The 16354-nt window shown below is 46.2% G+C and overlaps 1 protein-coding gene across 44 annotated transcripts; it reads right to left on the bottom strand.

The window, feature by feature from the left end:
* Positions 1 to 121: 121 nt before the first annotated feature.
* Positions 122 to 15584, bottom strand: Mbd1 (methyl-CpG binding domain protein 1). Of its 44 annotated transcripts, XM_063231655.1 has the most exons (18): positions 15329 to 15568; positions 13936 to 14070; positions 10123 to 10237; positions 9748 to 10025; positions 9583 to 9665; positions 9303 to 9343; positions 8786 to 8932; positions 8564 to 8692; positions 8309 to 8383; positions 7947 to 8063; positions 7795 to 7863; positions 6987 to 7154; positions 6363 to 6662; positions 6132 to 6269; positions 5665 to 5796; positions 5517 to 5578; positions 4331 to 4402; positions 980 to 1009 (listed from the first exon to the last, which is right to left on the bottom strand). In XM_063231655.1, the coding sequence occupies exons 2-17, from the start codon at positions 14043 to 14045 to the stop codon at positions 4363 to 4365; spliced, it is 2004 nt and encodes a 667-aa protein (XP_063087725.1). In that variant the 5' UTR covers positions 14046 to 14070; positions 15329 to 15568; the 3' UTR covers positions 980 to 1009; positions 4331 to 4362. The 44 variants fall into 44 exon arrangements, with proteins under 44 accessions (XP_063087722.1, XP_063087724.1, XP_063087720.1 ...); XM_063231652.1 differs by lacking the exon at positions 4331 to 4402 and having other exon boundaries at positions 122 to 1009; positions 15309 to 15571; XM_063231654.1 differs by lacking the exon at positions 4331 to 4402 and having other exon boundaries at positions 122 to 1009; positions 6987 to 7151; positions 15329 to 15570.
* Positions 15585 to 16354: the final 770 nt, after the last annotated feature.

Below are 16354 nucleotides of genomic sequence, written 5' to 3'. Positions count from 1 at the left end.
ACTCCACTCTATTTATAGACTGTGTTGGCCAAAAAGTACAAAGACTAGCGGACATTTTGTGGTAAGGCGAAATTTTGTACCTGTTGTTCTCCATAAAGGCGAAAATAATCACAAGACAACCTTGTATTTGTGTAGTTCTTTACAATTTGCAAGATATTTTCACAGATACAACCTTTGAGCCTGACAAATATCTTACAGGGTGGATGGAACAGCAGGTATTACTATTCTCATTTTACATTGAAATAAATTTAAGGCCCAGGGAGCCAAAGTGCTTTATCAAATCATCCAAACAGTAATAATAAATCTCTTAAGAAAGTCATTGTACTGCACTGGGCAGAAACCAGGTCATAGACATAGGGTTACCCTTGGAAAGAGATATCAAATGGGCTGGTGGGGGCACTGATGTGACCTGGCTGGGCACATTTTTTAAAAAGTCTGAATCGAGGGGTCACTGTGGACCAGGGTCAGGACACCGCTCGTAAGTTGGTTCCCGAGCATCAGGATACCAGGCAGGAGAACTGGCAACAGAGATCAGGAAACTAGACTGGGCCCTCAGCATGGGTGGAACCCACAGTTTTATTTCCCTTCAAGAGCAAAATGGTAGTTAGTACCTAAAAGCCAATTAAGAATGACACTTTGGTACTCCCATTCTAAAGTGGGGCAACACAGAACACTAACTAGAGCACAGGAAAAATATCAGTAACTACGCCAGTCACTGAGGTATACTATTAACCACCTTACGACTAATGTTTACACCCTCTTAAAGGCCGCAGTAAATTAGCATTCCTTAATCATTTGTAATCCACCTGCTTCTGATTTTCTATATGGTACATTTCTAGATTTGGAATCCATTTCCTGAATTGCTGGTTCAGCGTTTCAGTCACAAAATATGTCTTTCTTCTAATAATTTCTTTTAAGTATCCTTTTTTTTTCCTCCTATAATGCTTCTTCTTTCAATTGCAGTTCGGTAAAATACTCATTTTCATTTACTGTTAAGAGTTTACGTAGCCTGAAACAAACAAACAAAAAAAGAAGTTAGGAAATTCTCTGGGTTCCCTGAACGGTGCCCTGAGGGGCTGTGGCTCCATCTTTAAGGGTTCTGGGCCACTAGTGAGCCTGGGCAGACCCTAACCCCTTCTCCAGAAGAGAGACACTGAAAACAGCAGGCACCCAGCACCCTCACCCCAGAGAAAATTACAGAAGGGTCACCGACGTGCTGATATTCGGAGCTGCCCATCAGAACATGTTTTCAGAGGCCAAGAGAAAGCCCATAGGCAGCCAGCTGCCTTTGTGAAGTCCCTTCTTCAGTTCTGAGGCTGTCATGACTCACCCTCACCTTGGGTGAGCCTGGCAATTTAACTCTGGCTTAATGTTGCCTTTTTCTCCACTATTTGAAGAGGGAGAGTCGCTTCCTTCTGACCTCAGCCCAAGAATGGGCCATGCACAGGCTAGAGGCCCCACCCCAGGGCAGCCAGGCCAGCAGCAGGCAAGGGTAGTGTGGCTCAGCTGGTCAGATGTCTTCAGTCCAGAACCACCCCCTGGTGGGCCCCTGGGGAAATGAGAGGGCTGGGCCAGGTGTCCAGCACCAGGAGCTTCGGACTGCAGTCACCACCTCACAAGCCTGTAAGAGTGATGCACCTGGGTTCTTCAAGAGAACTAATCTTGATTCTGCCACCCACTTGCCTTAGTTTCTCCAAGTCAGTCAACACTGTTAGCATCAAGACACACACCACAGAAATGCTAAACATACAAATCAATAAATGGGACAATAAAAATTATTTTAAAATAATTTTTAAATAGAACTGCTTAGAGTCAGAAACTAAATTTCCAATTCTTTCTATGCCCCAACAAAGTTCTCATAGACTGGCTTAACCATATTTTCATGAGTTCTGTATTTGCAGCATTACATTCCATGACAAATTTGGAAACCCATTCACCACTTGTAACACACACTGATACATTAAAAGAGTTGCATGGACTGTATCTTAATTTCTGTATCCTAATATTAAGTACAGCGCCAACATGGGCCAGGCTCTCAATACTTAAGTAGCACGAAAACAGCTGAGATAGCAAGTTTATTCTGGGTGAGCTGAGTGGAATTTCTATACTTGCTGTGGTCTTCAGCTTTGCATTTTCATTTAGTTTTATAGTTATCCTCAGGTGAGTAATGAGACCCTCAGGAAGTGATTCATGGCAGGGTGGCTTTGTAACATATCACCTTGACTAGGCTGTTTCCAGAACTCCATTCTGTGTGCTTCTGGAGAGGTCAGCTCACAACACACATTTTGCCTGAGAACTGAAGCAGCAGCATATTGTTTTTATACTTGGAAGACTGGTAAAAGGACACCAGGTGCTCCTGCAGTCCACTTGTACTGTCACTTATTTGCTGGCTCACTCTGTTGGTATGGGGGTAGCAGACAGGCCTGCGGCTGCTCCACTTTCTCTGGGATCTTCCATCAGCCTCTCTAATCCTGGGCCAGATCTATTAATTGTGAAGAAGGGAACCAGTTTCTTCTGCAGGATACCCACATCGTCAAAGTGGGAAACAGTCGTATCCATAAACTGTGAGGAAGAGAACCAGTTTTCTTCTGCAGGATACCCACATCATCAAAGTGGGAAACGGCAAGACTGACATAGGTTCCAGACCACCTTTTTGGTGCTGACTCTTGCATGTGGGCTCCAATGTGTCCATCTTCCCTTCCCGACTGCCTCCCTGCAGGCTTCAAGCTCCAACATTAGATGAACAATAGCCTTATAGTGACTGCTTAATCAGCCCTCATAATCACATAAATTCAAATCCCTCTGACAAATCCCTTAAAATACACATGTGTATCATCTGTATTCTGGTAGTTCTGCTCTTCTGATTGTACCCTAATTCATCCATATGGTAATCACTCTTCACTCAGGAGTTAAAATGACAGTCAAATAAATTTTCCTGAGAACATCACCGTCAGAATTACCAGAGTACTAAGGTTGGGTGTTAGACCCAAGGGGAAAAAAGCAGTAACAGATTACTCAGTCTTGGCTGGGGCTGGGCTAAATAAGGCAAGGCAGAGGAACAGGAGAGTGGCAGAGAACTGTATCTTTTGAGTTACAAAAGAAAAAATGACTAATCCATATCTGAATTAATTCCTGCTGCAGGACTGGGACTAGGTAAGGAAAAGAAGGTACGAGGGAGGACATAACATTTAAGCAAGCACTATCAGTCTTGGCCCTGTAAAGCTAAGTAACAAATTACATGTCTAATCTTTTTGGCATGTTATGAATGAAGCATGCTGAGTGAGGTAAGGCTGAGCCAAGACTGGCCCTACAGCAGAACTGGAGGCAGGAATTAGCCTTCTACTAGACATTTGGGTTGAGTGACAGCAACCAAGAAGAGAGGTCATGAGAAGGCGGGAGACAGACACCTATTGTCAGGAGATGGGCCAGGCTGGCAGCTTTAGTTCCAAAGACTGCTCTGACTGAGGTTGGTGAGTCAATTTGAAAAGCAAAATGGACAGTAGGCAATTGAGAAGATAGCTTTTAGGGTTTGAAGATTACTATGTAGCATATGGGGCTTGTGAACCCAGTTTCTACAAGAATAGCTGCTCTGAAAACAAGGTGACCCCATTCGTATAGCTTTGGCACTCCTTAAACCATGCTAAAGGCAGGAGTATAACGGATTTATACATTATTTACAGTAATCCATTGTCTAATTGCACTGAAAACTATTACTGCAATATTACACATTATTGCACTTAGGATTGCAGTTAACAGTTTAGTGCCTTAAAGAACAAAGCCTTTATAATCCGTGTATAATTCTACTTTACCAAGTTAGTTATTTGATATTGGCAAAGTTCATCGTATTTGAGTCTCATCTGAAAATTGCACACATTGATGTTGCCTAAAAAGACTGCTTTGAGGATTCAAAACATTGGATCCACGGGTCAATGAACAGCAGTTACTTTTCTCATTTATTCACATTGCATTTTCAATTGTTGTCTCCCTGAGAAAATGTTTAGAGACGCTGCCAGGTCTCATCAGAAGCCACTTAATTTATGAAGATGGCTTGTTTAGGTTGTTTATGGTGGCTTTATTTGCATCCCCTTTTCTACCCAACCTCCTTAAACCCCTCTATCCAATCTCTCCTTTTGGGAGGAGATGCACCAACTTTCTATTCTGACTTTTTCTTTCCAGCTGCTTCCCGTAAGTTTGAAGTACTGAATATGCCTGTTCCTCAAGTTTGCTGGCAAGTTTTCCTTTTAGGGTTGATACACAGCCCTGCAACCAATCTATGGTCCAGTCCCTAGGAGATCAGGGTTGTCTTGTGAAGCCGGTCTGCAAATATCACCTTGAGTTCTATAGTCTGCAGAAGCCTCCAGTCTACTGTTTTCTAGCTCCAGGTTTTTTAAGGTAGTTGGACCTAGAGAAGAGGGAGCAGGTCTGTATGTTGAATGAGGTTTGCTATGTACAAAATGGAGTATCACAAAACCATTTCCTACTGTTCTGCATCCTCCACCCATATCCACTTAATTATCCTGTATCTCTTTCCTTTTTTCTTAAATATTACCACTTCAGGCAGCCCAGCATCTTCTCTGTAACTTAATTATTTTGCGTACAGAGAAATGATAAGATCAAGCAGGGATCCTGTGTCTTCTGAAGGCTAAGCTTTATGGACTCAATGATGTCACTACTAGGCCTCTTAAACTGCTTTGCACCAGCAGAGCTCAGTCAGTAACTATGTCATCGCCTGGATGTAGCTGAAGGGGGTCTGATCTGAACTGGTTTGTAGGAACAAGGGAATCCAGGTGCTTAGCCAACAGTTTCTGCTCTGTCTCTGAAGTTCTGTGTAAGGCCTTCTACAGGAGTCAGCATTCCCGTTTTACTTCCACCACCTCAGGCCTTATAAGCATCTACCTTTCATCTTATTGCCAGTTCTAACAGAAAAGTTCTGCATATTACCTGAAATAGTAACCTCAACAGGAAAGGCTCAAGAAACATGACCTAAGTCCTTCCACAGAGGCTGCTCTGGGAGGCATACGATAAGCCAGAGGTCATGTAGCTCTGTCCACCAATAGAGTCAGCTTGATGATCCATACTCCCTACTGAACTATCAACCAGGCCAGCACTTTCTCTGATATAACCTCCTTCTATTGCCTGGGATACCCAGTGACCTCTCAAGAGTCTCCAAAGGCCTTGAAGACCTCAAATAATGATCCTCTGAGTAAGAGCTTATATGCTATTAAATTAGGCCCTTACAGGATTTTCTTAGGGTGGACCAGGTTCTCCATACATTTATTTTTCTTTCAAATCTCATCAGAGCATCAAGTCTTTTCTCCTTTCCCCAAAATGAGATCCTGATCTGGAATGCTATTGTACTGAGTCTCAGCAGAAATCTCTAGGATGCTATAAATCCCTCTGTACTAATTGTGAACAGCACAACAGGTGGGCCTTTAGCTCTCCCTGCACCCAAATTGCTGGCTGTACTTTCTGGCCGACACCCACCCCATCCCCACCCTTCACTGTGTGGGGCACACCTTGGCAACCAGGCTGCTGTGTCCCGGAAGCGGGTTCCACCCAGGCTGAAAATCTCCGTGATCTAGGGAAGAATTAACATCATGGGTCAATATGGCTGGAGGGGCTAAGGCAAGATCAGGGCAGGGACTCGAGTCCCCCAGCACTGACCACGGGTGTCCCAGCCCCTCCTGCCTCCTCCTCTGGGGCCGATTCGGAGACACAGCCATCCTTGTTCTCCTCCTTTCCCTCCTCAGGGTCAGGTGGCTCTTGCTTCACAGGTGACAGGCCCGGGTCTACTGCCTGGGAGAAGTGGGAAAGGGCAGCAGTTAGAAGGACAGGGTTGGACTGAGGAAAGTCCCTATCAGTCAACCCGTCATTGTGACAGATCTTACTTCGTTCACAGTTCAGCACAGAAATGCCAGCTTGGGCCTATAATCCTTTACCATTCCTTACTGGTCTCCATTTTCCTTTTAGCTGGGCAGCAAGGTAGGCAAAGCTAGTTGCCTATGGATAACTATGCAGAACAGCCACAATCAGCATACCTGTCACTCACAATGCTACCATCACAGCTCACTAGCACTCTGCTTAAAGACCACCCATTATGGCACCAACAGAACATCTATCACTGCCCCCACCTTGCTAGGGCAGTCAGGCTGCAATGTGGGAGAAGTCAGGACGGCTGTGCCCGGTGTCCACTCTTCGTGGGCATCTGCCTTTTCTTGCTTCACCTGAGGTAAGGCCACAACCCAACTCAGGCCAGAGCACTGGGCCTCCTGCATGAGGGAGGATGGCAGCAGACATGGTCTCAGCTCCCTGGCAGGAGGCTGGGCAGCACTGGGAAGGAAGAGTACAGTGGGGGCCCTCACCTGCAGTGGAGCTTCTGTAGAAGCTGTAGCAGGACCCGGCACCTGCACAGGACTGCTGGCACCCTCCCGTAAAAACACAAGGTCGGTGCCAGGCGGAGGCAGCACAAAGCCACCACCAGCTTCCTGCTTCAGTGGAGCCTGGGCACGACCTGGTCGGGCTGTGCGCGTAGCCAAAGGGGACTTCAGAGTAGGGCCCGGACGGGGCCGGCGAGCAGAACCTGGCCTCTTTCGACGAGGGTAAAGTGAGGGTGATCCTGCCCACTCCTCAGACCCTGACCCGGTACTGGGCAGCAGCCGCTTCTGTAAGGAGAGATAGGGTACTATGGCCACCTAGTATCTTGACCAACCACACCCACCCTTCCCTGTACAGCGTGCCTGCTAACTTCCCATTAGTACCACAACAGAATTCCTTTATGTATCAGCCCTCATCATTGAGCCTGCCAGTCTCCCATTAGCAATGCCTGTGTAACCTAGGTTCACTCACCCCAGCATAATGTCTACCACTAATCCTTGGCAGGAGCCACTGCACCTCCCAACCACCTAACAGGACTGCCCACCACTCCCAGGCACAGGAGTACCTGGCCCAACCTATCCCATCCATTTGACCCTTCCTGCCCCACCCACCATGGCAAACTGCAGGCACTGGCGCCAACGACACTTCTGGCGCTTCTGGTTGCTGCCCCCGAATTTGGGCTTGTCGCAGCAGAAGTCGCAGTGGCCACAGTCCATCCGCCGTAGGCAGGCTGCACAGGCCCCGCACTTGCGGTTCTGCCGGCGGTTCGTGTAGGGCTGCTGGGCGGGGGGGAATGGTGGTGCTGTCACTAGGGCTAGGAGAGGCTATTCTCGATGCCCATTCCAGTTTTGTTCCTGGTGCTCCTTTAGTCCCACTGGGGGAACTAGGTGTACACTAGTTTCAGTTTGTTGACTTCCCATTTGTCACACTTCAGCATTGCTAAGTTTGACATTCACCAATATCATGGTGCCAGCTGGCCTTCAAAACCATTAGGACTGTGGCTGCTTCATCATAGTATCATCACAGTATCTGCTGCTCTTTCACCGGTTATCAGGACAATGTTTTTGACCCTACTTCCAGCAGGACTTTGTTAACCCTCAGTTAGCTCCTATCAATTGCTGGTTATATCTGCTCATTCTACATGAACACTAGTCACTAAGCTCCCTGCTCCTCTATCGGCTCCACCATTGGATCTGCTGGTCCTGTGTGACCACCAGTGTTGATTCACCTGACATTATGCATTATCGCTGTACCTGTTGATCCCATATTATTCCTTCCCTATTATTGTTCATCCTTATTCTAGTACCCTTTTCTGAGGCTTGTAGTGCCCCTATTAGGCCCATTACGGCAACTGCTTTTTTCGGGTTAACCAAGCATCTAGAATATCTAGGCTTAGCCAAGTAGGGTGGGGCCACTCACTAGCTCGTCCTCGTCTACCCAGTAATAGATGACTTCGGCAGGTGGTGAGGGCACCAGAGCGCTGGCATGCTGCAGAGGCAAACGGGGAGGGGTCAGGGTAGGTATTGGGTAAGGTTAGGGCTGTGCTTTCCCCCTGCCCATCAGGGCCTCACCAGTTCTGCAGGCTCTGGGGTCTCTGTTGCAGGAGGTGTAGGCAGTGCTTGAGCTTGAGAGTGCTGCTGGGCAACCATCTTGGAATCAGAGCCTCCCCTGCGACGGCCACGTTTACCCTGGGAGACAACCAAAAGAATTGTCAGGGCTTGGTACACCAATCAGATCCCCTGGGAATACAGAAAGCATGCACGTCAGGCCAGGCATAGTGGCACACCCATGCAATACTAGCAGTTGGGAAGCTAAGGCAGGAGGATCACATGTTCAAGGCCAGCCTTTCCCAGGGTAGTGAGACTCTTATCTCAAACAAATAAAACAAAAGCATGCATAAGACACGCAGGGACAGAACAAAGTGGGCACTCACAGCAGGGGGTGCCACAGCCAGGGGAGGGCGTCGCTGACATCGCTGGCGATGGCGACTGAGACGGTGAGCAAGGTGCTGGCAGACAAAGGCAGGTAGGCGGGGTCAGGAAGGTGAGTGTAAGATGGAAAAGAAAAGAAGATATGAGGTGGGCAATGCCAGGTTGAGAGGAAGCAGCAGTGGCGGTAACTTTTATAGCAGAATGAGCTCTGGCCCAGCCTTGGTCCCGCCAGTGCTGGCCCCTCCAGCCTGACTCACCCGAAGGCAGCGCCGCTGCACACACCTCCACTGGCGCCTAAGACCAGGGCGGGGAGGGCGAAGGCAGACTCGGCACCGGCCACAGTCCTCTTGGGTCTGACAGCCCCGGCACACTCCACACCCTCGGCTCTGTGGGGGGCCGAAGGCGTGATGCAAGGAGTCAGGGCTATGAGAGCCAGAAGCTGGGGTGAGCCTTGGGCCCACCCCACCTGCTGAACTCACCCTCTCCACAATCCGGAGGCAGCGTCTCTGTTCACACTTGCAGAAGAGCCCTGAGGCCACATCATGGGGCAGCTGCAAGAGGCAGGTGGAACAGGCCCCGCAGTCCTCGGTTACACGGCAGGCTGTACACTCTCCACAGCCCACACGCTGCCAGAAATGAGTGGCACAAGTCATAAGTCCAAGCAGGGTAGCTCCAGGACCCCATTCCTCCTGTCTGCTGAGCTCCTAGCACCAAGTCCTGTTAGTCTCTCATTAATCTGACCACTGTATCTTCTGATTACTGATTAGCCACCAACACTGAGTCTACAATGTCTAATGGTCCCATTAACTTCATGCCTGTATCTGTAGATAGACAACTTATTCTCTTTACTATGTCTGCTAACCAACCCATGGGTGGATCCCTAAAAAAGGACTCACATATCCAGTGGAACTATCACAAATCCTTCAGAACTTTTACTAGCCCTACTGCATCTTGCTCCCATTGCAGAGCTATGAGGAGAAAGCATACTGTTCTTACCTTAAACATCCTCTGCTCCCGGTTGAAGGCAATTCTCTGTGCTGGGAAAGGGAGGAGAAAAGTGGGAAGGTTAGAATAGATATCTAGCTTTACACGCTACCTCAGCTCAACTGGCTACCACCATTCAATCTCTATCCTCATTTCATACTTCCTGAATCCAACCTCCAACCATGCCAATAGTCTGTCCTGACACACTCTAGTCAACCACCAACCTAGCCTGACCCTGGGCCTTTCCCAACTTCTGTCTTCCAATGTCCCATCCCCTAAGGGGGCCAGCCACCTCTGCAGTCCTTGCACAATGTTTTGAGCCGCTGTCTTCCAGAACCATCCCCTGAGAAGCTGATTCCACAGTTCTCACAGCACCTGCAATGGGAGACAGGTGTGGGGCCCTAAGAGCTCTTCTGGTTTCAACTCTCCTACTGGCTCAACTTAGGCCAATACTCACCCAGGCGCAGGTAATGCAGTGGCTGGCTCAGCCTTGTCAGTATCAGTCTTGGTTTCTTCTTCTCGGGTCTCTTTCCTGATCTTACTTTTCTGGGGTCCAACAGGACTTTTCTGGGGTTCAACATGACTTTTCTGGGGTCCAACATGACTTTTCTGGGGTCCAACATGACTTTTCTGGGGTCCAACATGACTTTTCTGGGGTCCAACATGACGTTTCTGAGCCTTGGCTGGCTTTGAAGCCTTCTTTCGTTTCTTACTGGGCACAGGCACAGAACGAGCCTGGAGATGAGGGTGGGGACAGGAAGAATATGTGTCAGCATATGGATGTTAGGAAGCAGAGCCAACCTTACCCTGGATACCCCACATTATGAAGTACCTTAGGGGATGAATAGCACAAGATGCCTTGTTTGAAGTCGAAAAGGCTGAGATCACACGAAGGGCCCAGGTATCGGGTGAGTTCAACTTTACTTCGGATCCTATCTCCTGTGGGGCTGGGGATGGGCCAGGATGAGTTGGTACCTGGGTAGAGCCAATGCCATTCTACCCATTCAACCTTCCCACACTTAGTGGAATACAAGAAGCAATCTGGAATGGCCCTGTGAGGCCCACTCTGGTTCCACCCCAACTAATCCTGAGTAATGGAAATACAAATAAAATATGACAACCTGTATAGAAACATAGTCATGAGCTGTACAACGTTTTGGTCAATGACAAACTACATATTGTATGGCAGTCCAATAAGATAATACAGCTAGGGCTGGGGATTTAGCTCAGCGGCATAAGTGCCTGCCTTGCAAGCAGGCAGTCGTGAGTTCGATCCCTGGTACCGATAAAAACAAAAAAGCCAAAAAAAAAAGATAATACAGCTAAAAATTATTGTCTATCAACACTGCTGTCATGTCATAGCACAATGTGTTACATTCTGTGTTGAGGCTGATGTAAACCTGTGCTAATAGAAGTATAGCAAATATAACTATATATAGTTCATAATGCTTGATAAAATAAGTGATTACTGGTTTATATATTTACTATATGCTTTTTATCACTTGAATATATTCCTATTTATAAAAAAAATTTACCATAAAGTAGTATGCCATGTAAAACAGGCAGCAGTTTTATTCAGCTCATGTTTACTACAAGTTTTAATTTCATCAGTTTCTCTAATTCTTAATTTTGTTTTGTACATCACAGCCCAAGGAGTAAAAGGCAATAGTGTATACATACATGTGTGTACATACATATGCCACATGTTACGATCAATGGTGAAGTGAATATATAAAAGTGGTCTCAGAAAGTATCTCCAGTGACGGTACTAGCTGTCCTAGTCTGTATAAGTACATTCTATAATGCCTGCGTAATGAAATTGCCTGCCCTGTTCTTTAGGACACATCTCTGTCCTTAAGCAGTGCACCGCTGTATCATCTATATCACCTAGCTGGTGTAATTACACTGTGATGTTGGCACAATGAGTACAATTAACAATGCATTTCTCAAAATGTATTTTGGCTGTTAAAAACAACATATAACTATATAAATGCCAACAGCTAGAAATGATAGTACAAACCTGTAATCCTAGCTATTTGAGAAGCTAGAGGAGGAAAAACGAGTTTGAGACCAGTCTGGGCAACATGGTCTCAAAAATACATTAAAAAACAGAAGCTCAGGTGCAGTGGTGCACATATATAATATCAACTACTTGAGAGAGGCGGAGGCAGGAGACTGACTAAACACAGGAGTTCAACATTGCCCTGAGTAATAGTCTGACTTATCTTAAACAAAAAAGAAAATTGAGAGACCCTAGGAACCTTTTACAGCCAAGTGCTCAAACTACAACTCAAAACCCACTTATCTATTGCAAAGTGCCCAGACTACAACTAAACCTGAATACCTCAATTTTAGTTTAGAATAAACAACTCATCCATTACCATCTTTTATCTTAAAAGAAAAACAAGTAACACACATAGGTTTGCTACCACTGCCATAGGAGCTTCTGGGGCTACAGCTCAGTGGCATGGTGCTTGCCTAGATGTGCAAAGCCCTGGATTTGATTTCCAGCAGCCAAAAAAAAAAAAAAAAAAAAGAAAGAAAAGAAAAGAAAGAAAAAAAGAATGTTAAAAACTTTTAGAAAAATAAATGTAGAGAGTGTAGTTCTTTGGAAGAGTGCCTGTCTAGCAAGCACAAAATGCTGAGCTCAATTCCCAGCACCAAAAAGGAGAAAAAAAAGACCTATTTACAACACAATACTATTGAAAATATTTTATATAAAAACACAAATGAGAACATATCAAATAATTTAAAATATGTAAGCATTTCATAATCAAATCAAGAAAATGTATAACAAATGTGTAAAAATATACAAAAATGTAACTACATAAAATATAAGTATTTGACAATGGGAAAAAAATATAGCCTGGATCTATTAATTTCTGTGTAAGGTATTGATTGTCCTTTATAATAAACAATCTTTTTCTTTTTCAAGAACATTTGTAAAGCAAACTTTGGAAGATAAAAGATGGGATCTCCTTGCAAAGCAAAAAGAAAGCATATTTACTATCCTAATAATAAAAAAGGTTTAATTCCATAAATTCAATTGTTTCCCTGTAATACAATCTATTTTTATTTTACATGCAGTACATGTTACTTGACCCTTTTCATGTCACTAGGTGGAAACTGAGATTCAAGGTATCAGCACAAAAGTGTGACACCCTGTATCTTGCTAATGGTGCAATAAACTGTTTTCCATCTCTGACGGAACTCTCATATTTTCTACCAGCATCCACAGAACTATCATGAATGTACTTGTCTAAGATAAATTCTCAGATCCCATACAAGTTCTAAATGTTCTATACATACATGTAAGTATGTTTAAAAGTTAATTAAACATAAACAAAAGTTTTTATGGTTCTACAACATTCCTTTGGGAAATGGCAACTTTGATGCAAAAAGGAAACAGTATAGAAAGTTTAATAATTGTACCGCTACTGTGTCTAAAAATACATGTTTATAAACGTTTTTTATACTTACAGTCGATTCATATTATTCATGATAGCTACGGTTCTTAATGCTACCACGAACCCTGAATTAGTGAACAAGGAATTAACGTTCCAGGAAAAACACAAGCTTAAGTTACAACAAATCATTGGTCACATTTTCTTTAACTCATCAATGCATAAATTGTTTCAAGTATTTGTTTAAAGATACTTATCTTAATCTATGTATTTTTATAAATGATTGCTAAGTCTCTAAACGATTCAAAACCAGGAGTTTTGGAGGCTGTTTTGTCATATCGGTTCATCTGCCAATGTCCTCACCAAACAAGTCACACTCACTGGCATTGAAAATCTATTAAAAAACTCTTTTATCCTGTACAACATGAAGCAAATACTTTTATGCCTTTTCCCCACAGGTAACTGATCTATACCTGCATAGTATGTAAGTTTTTTGCCATATGATCTTTTGAAATATGCCGACCAGCAATAGCTGAGATAGGCTTATATTTTCCTAATACTGTAACATTTTTTGCTTTTCTCATAATAATGTTGTCCAAAATGCTTTACTGTTTATTTTATGGCTCCACAAATTTAGCTGCTTTTTCATCCTTCCCACAGCTTGATCAAGTAATACAGATGTTACTTTTTGTACTTCCTGAGCAGCCTCACATACATTGTGGCAAGTTTCCACTTTGTTTTCTGGATGTACCACATTTCTGATTGGTAACACTGCACTCACAGGTAACAATATTACCACTTTTGCTCAAATGAAGCTTATCTGACAGGTATTTTCTCCAGGTACTTCATTCTTTACCAGTCACTTTAAATAGCAAAATCACAAGAAAAACACACAAAAATGAGAAAAAATATGGCACTACCTAGAACACATAAAGGATGCTTATTTACAATACGAAAGCTGACATAAAAAGGTCTTATTTAATGTGACTGGAAATATGTGATTGGGTAACTCAAATTTTTAACTGCTCTGTGTGTCTGTGAATAACCACGAAAGTACCATATTAACTTTGGTCAAATAAATTTTATTAAGTAGGTGAATTTTCAAATATGAAATCTTTTGAATAATGAGCATTAACTATGGGCAAAATTTAAAGTCTACCCATAAATTTAACCAGTTTCTTTTAACCTGCAGCTAACCAGGCTCAAACCCTCCCCTGACTCTGCCCACACCCACCCAGTACCTCTGGTAATAGGTGTCTGAGCGTCCACAGGTGGCCCCTGACTTGCGATAGACTTCACGTCGCTTCCAGCCAGGGCCCAGAGCTGGGCAGTCCAGCCAGTCCTCAGCCATGGAGACCTCAGAAAGCAGCAGCAGCCTGCAAAATGGGGAAGGGTGGGATATGGGAGAAACTATGGCCCTAGAGAGGGGTGGAGAAAAACTGAGACTCTGGAAAGGGTAAACTGTCCCAGTCCACAAAAATCATTGGCATCCTTTCATTCTCTAAAACCTAACACCTGCCAAGGGGAACCAGCGCATCTATGGGAGAAAAAAACCCATTCCCTCCCTTATTTTTCCCTATCCTGGATTCAGGAGTTCTTCGATCCTCCTGAGAATCAGTCACTTCTTCCCACCACCAAGACCCTTTTATTGTTCTCCCTCATTCCTACCTGTCGTCGGCACAGGAGACCCTGCCTGACTTTAACCTAAGAGATCCTATCTTTTCCTTGTCACCCTAACACTCTCATAGTTCTCATCTTCAGCCTGAGAAGACTCATTTCTCTGACCTCCTATTCCTCTTCTTTTTGACCCTAGAGTTCCAATTTTTCTCTTTCAGGATTTTAACTGTCCCACTTCTCCTCCAGTATGATATCCCCACAATTATCCTGCTGTTGCAGTATTATGACTTCCACTTCCCCCTGTGAGCAAGCCCCCTGCTCCGCCCCATCACTGCCTTGAACAGCCCCCTCATTCTTCCTATTCCTCAGTCTGGAAACCTCCGACATCTCCTTGTCACAGCTCAAAAGCTGCCCTATTCTGTTTCCGTTCCTTCAGCGTTCTGATCCACAACTGCCCCAATTTCTGCCCCTAACCCTCTCCACTCTTCCCTTTATAGCCAGAAAGTTATCCACGCTTCCCCTTCAATGTTTTCATCCTCCATTCCTCTTACCCGCCCGAGAACCCTGACTTCTCTTTCAGCACTCCACACTGTCCCCACCTCCCTCACCGTCCCTGTCCCAGGATCATGACACCTCTGCCGGGCTTCTGATGCTCTATTTATGCTCCATATGAGTCCCCATTTCTCTCTGTCAGCAGCCTAAGTACCCCTTATTTTTCCCTCTGAGCATCATGAACCTCCACTTTTCTCCCAACTTAGCCCGGTGTCTCCCCTGCACTTTCTAATCTGCCCCATTCCACTCCGTCTACGCTCGAGACCCTGATACGCCCACAGCATTCTGAGCCACATTCCATCCTGTCCTCAGTCTAACTCCTTCTGTTCTTCCCTTTTAATGTGCCGAAGCCGCCATTCCTCCACCTCCTCGGCCTGAGGGCCTTTCATTCCTCCCGTCAGCGTTCTGAGCCTCAACTGCTTCCTACCCTCGGCTGAGCGCTCACCGCTCCTATGCCTGTCTCACCAGCTTGGCACCGGGCCGTAGCTTCCGCCGCTCTAGGGCCTCGGACCCATGGTCAGGGTCCCGCCCGCCCGCGCGTCCCGCCTAGCTCTACTGTTCTTCCTCCGCTGCCGCCTCCTCGGAAACGGTAGCAGTCTCCGCCGCTGTTCGTTGCTCCCGGAACCGGAAATCCGTTGCCTGCCTCCCAGGCTCCGCCCCTGATGTGAAACCTGGGCGCTGCATTGGCGGTGCTTGCCCCTACTGGAGAGGCCGCGGCGCCCAAGTGCTGAAGCTCCACAACGGCGCGCGCCCTTTGCGTGCTGCGCCTGCGCACTGACTGCAACCGCGGTTTGCGCCCCGCGTCGGCGGTGGGAGGAATGGGGGTAATTGTAGTGCCTTCGCTGCGTGCTTTCCCAGCTGGTGCGTCCTCCTCAAGCAATCCAGTCTCAACCTAAGAGGGTGTGGATGGTGTGGTTTGCACCCATATCACACCCTATGATCCTTGTCTCCACGAGTAGTTGGAAGCACCAGCCAAGCCTGGCGCCGTCCTTGAGCACCTCCCTAACCCAGCTAACACTCCCTGCCTGCCCTGGGGGGCACGCAACCCCTAAGTTAGAGTCCCACTTAGTGTCCTGCCTTCTTCCTGCGTGGCTCCAGCTTCTTCTGCGGGAACCAGGTCGGGGCACAGGGAGGCAGGGGAGACGATGGCACACTACAGGTAGACTTAGGGAGGGGGTGGTCGTGCCCCAAAGGCCATGCTGTGCACCTCAATGGGAAAGGGTGGGGTGCGGCTCCCCGCACAAGCCTAGTGGACTTGTGAAAACGCATCCCTAACCTAGGGAAAGACAGCTCCACGCAACTCGGCCAGCACAGGGGAGCCAGTTCACTGCAGGTATTAGTGCTGACCCACAGTCACCACTACCCCCAACAGGAAGCTGCACATAAAGGTCACTGGGCTTATCTCCCTTGACAGGTCAGACCCCACAGCCCAAGGAAGCAGAGGGGTGCGAACTAGATACTCACAGCCTAGCGCACTGCGGCCCTCCTGTG

The sequence above is a fragment of the Cavia porcellus genome, unplaced genomic scaffold (assembly GCF_034190915.1).
Source record: "Cavia porcellus strain 051 isolate PalLab524CR breed Dunkin Hartley unplaced genomic scaffold, mCavPor4.1 scaffold_20, whole genome shotgun sequence".
Lineage (NCBI taxonomy): Eukaryota > Metazoa > Chordata > Mammalia > Rodentia > Caviidae > Cavia > Cavia porcellus.
The sequence above is the reverse complement of the archived record's forward strand: the minus strand, read 5'-3'. Positions and strand labels throughout refer to the sequence as shown.

Coding starts and splice junctions, on each gene's coding strand:
- Mbd1 (XM_063231652.1), bottom strand. CDS start 14,045: ATGGCTGAGGACTGGCTGGACTGCCCAGCTCTGGGCCCTGGCTGGAAG. Junction 10,238..13,935: donor TCAGACACCTATTACCAGAG/GTACTGGGTGGG, acceptor GCCCATCCCCAG/CCCCACAGGAGATAGGATCC. Junction 6,663..6,986: donor AGTGCCTGCAGTTTGCCATG/GTGGGTGGGGCA, acceptor CTCTCCTTACAG/AAGCGGCTGCTGCCCAGTAC.